Source organism: Manis pentadactyla, chromosome 7 (genome assembly GCF_030020395.1).
Source record: "Manis pentadactyla isolate mManPen7 chromosome 7, mManPen7.hap1, whole genome shotgun sequence".
Taxonomy (NCBI): domain Eukaryota; kingdom Metazoa; phylum Chordata; class Mammalia; order Pholidota; family Manidae; genus Manis; species Manis pentadactyla.
In genome coordinates, this window is record NC_080025.1 from 73,950,881 (window position 1) to 73,953,713 (window position 2,833).

Here is a 2,833-nt window from a genome sequence, read left to right on the forward strand (position 1 = left end):
CCTATTGAAAAACTTAATTTCAAAAACGTAAATACATGTACAATGCTTAAAAAAAAATTTAAAGAAATTTATTGAATTATAGTGCAAAATGGTTTTCTTATGAACTATTCATGGGGAAAAAATAAGACAATTTTAGCAATCTGCTAAAATGTATTATATCCCAAGATCATTTAGAATCAAGTGTTTGTATATCAAAGCTCCAATGGTTGTCAAATACTATAAAATCAGTAAAAATGAAAATCAAAGCTGATCATATTAGGAAAACATATAGCAAATTTGCTAGCTTGTTGAATACACTTGGAAAATCAGAAGGATTAAACGTTGAATTTTTAACAAAATTAAACTATTCTCTTAAGTACACATTTAAATTACCTCCTGTTATCTTCTGTGGAGAATTATACTTGGTAGGCATCACCTGTCTTCTGCCCATTCCATGGGATCTTGAAAGCAAGCAGTCTACATACATGTCCCAGAAATCCTGAGCTATGCTTAAGAAAACATTATAATGTCTAGGCCACTGGGATTTTTGTAAGAACAACATGAAATTCCAGAAAGCATCCACACTGTGCTCTATCTTGAGCTCCTTGAGGTCTATCAGTGTCAAAGAACAAGTGTTCCAGCACTGGAGATCAACGTCTTCCATGATCCCTGGGCTGACACTGGCAAGCACCCCCTTTTGAAATTCAAAGTCAGCATTAATCAGATTGATCAGCATCATGCAGCCCAATGGTAGATAGAACCATCTTCTTGTGGCAAAACCCATATTCTATGTGGGAAAAAAACGAGGGGGGTATATTTTTAATTTCAAAAGAAAATTATCCAATTATTCAATGATCTGTTTAACCTAAAAAATTAAACATACATGCATTTTTTTATCAAGGCAAATTTGCCTATTATGCATTTGTTGGTTTGCCTATTAAGCATCTGTTGCCTATTCTCAGACTTTCCTTTGAAAGGATATTACAATTACTACTTATTTACCAGCATTCTGATAAACACTCTTCCAGCCACAGAAATCCAATAAACACATGTTTATGAAGATGTGATAGATTCATTTCATCACAGACTTTACAGCTGGAAGAAACTTTTAAAAGGATGTACTCCAACCTTTTCCCTTTACAGATTAGAAAAAAATTCTCAGTGATATGGCTCAGCAAGTTCTCAGTCTCTGTGGCCTACCTACCCAACACTGCTAACACAACACATTGCAACTAAGTGGATCAAAATGCAGCCCATTCTATGTGTAACTGTGAAGAAAAAGGTTGGTTTTGTTTTTTGATTACAATGTTACCAATCTATTAACCCAAATGGTGTTGGACACTCAAGCACTGTTCTAAGTTTCAAAGTTACTAATGCTTCCATTTTTATTCATTGAAAAATATTTGTTAGGTACTGATGTCTGGTGGATTCCTGACTCCTCTCAGGTTGTTCAGGAGCTGGTAGGAGAAAATTAACGTGAAAAAGCATGAAGACACAAATGGTGTTACAAGCTAATATGACATGCTGCAAGGCCAATGGCATTCAGCAAAATGTTATTTTTTTATGGTTTTTTGCACAAGGTTCCCTGCCAATTATCTCTGAGTAAATTGCCAGTGCATAAAGGTGCAAGTCAAGGACGAAAGTGCCTTTGAATTGCCACGAATTGCTGTAACATGCTGGCAGTGGCAATGTCCCCAGCACAACGTTGACATCCAGAAGTGGAGTGAGAAGGGCAGATCCAAAAGACAGGACTCACCACCTCCTTTCCCATATACCAGCGTCTGTCACCTCCCCCAAAAAAAGTTAGGATAAAGAGAAAAACAAAACAAATTTAAACTTAGGTTATTCGGGTCCTTTCACATCGTCGAAAATTGTGTAGATTACCTAAATTGAACTGACAGTGGCTAATTTACGGTACAAGTTCTAAAAGGCAGGGACAGGATAGGTCGGGAAAATCTTCCCCAAGAATTTCAGGTCACGCTCCCGAACCAGCGCCCTCCTCCCAGGTCGGATCTCCCGGCCGCCGAAGAGGGAGCCCGAGCAGGAGTGAAGTACCTCTCGGCCGCGGCCAAGGCGCGCGTCCCGGCGCGGTATCCTCGGTGCCCTGCGCTCGCTCAGGGTACGCGGGGGGCTCCTGCACGGGGACAAAAGGTCTCAGCACGGGCTCGGGACGACCCCGGAGCCTCCGGCTCCCACCCCCTGCCCAGCCGAACCCGCCGCCGAAGGCAGACGACAGGTGGGATCCGGGCGCGGTAACCCGCCGCGAGCGCTCACCAGGCGCCCGAGCGCGCCCTGCGAACTCTCTCGGCCGTGCCGGGCTCCGGGCTGGGAGGCTCGGGCTCGCGGAGGGCGGCGCTGCGGGGTCTGCTGCTGCCTCGGAGGGCTCCCGAGTCAGCCCCGCGGCCCCAAGTGTTCCTTTTCTAGGGGCAGAGTGAGGGGGCAAAGCGGGTGGGTGGCTGCGCTCCCAAGGCTCCGCCCTCACCTCGCCCACCTTCCCAGCCCGCAGACCGACCGGGCCCGCCGGGCCCTGCACCCTTTCCTCGGCCGCTGCTCCCTCTTTTGCCCTCCTCCGAATTTCATGTCAGAGGCTCAGGGTCTTTCTAGTTCTCTCCCTTCTTACTTCCATCTTCCTGTCTTTCCATTAGAAAATCCATCACGCCGAGTAGTCTACATACCCAAACTATCTCCTCCCTCCACCTACCCAGCCTCCACTCCCTTTATTCAGGGAAAAAAACTTTCATAAGGCTATGGACCCTATTAAAATCCTGAATCTCTCTGATGAGTTCTCACCTCTAGCTAAGCACCATTTGAATTATTAATACTAACACATACATACAATGTTATCTTCTACCTA

General features: G+C 44.7%; 1 protein-coding gene across 1 annotated transcript; it reads right to left on the bottom strand.

Annotated features, from left to right (window-relative positions):
• Positions 1 to 343: 343 nt before the first annotated feature.
• FAM237B (family with sequence similarity 237 member B) lies at positions 344 to 763 on the bottom strand. The gene has a single exon (XM_036911858.1). It carries the CDS (start codon positions 761 to 763, stop codon positions 344 to 346), a length of 420 nt encoding a protein of 139 aa, XP_036767753.1.
• Positions 764 to 2,833: the final 2,070 nt, after the last annotated feature.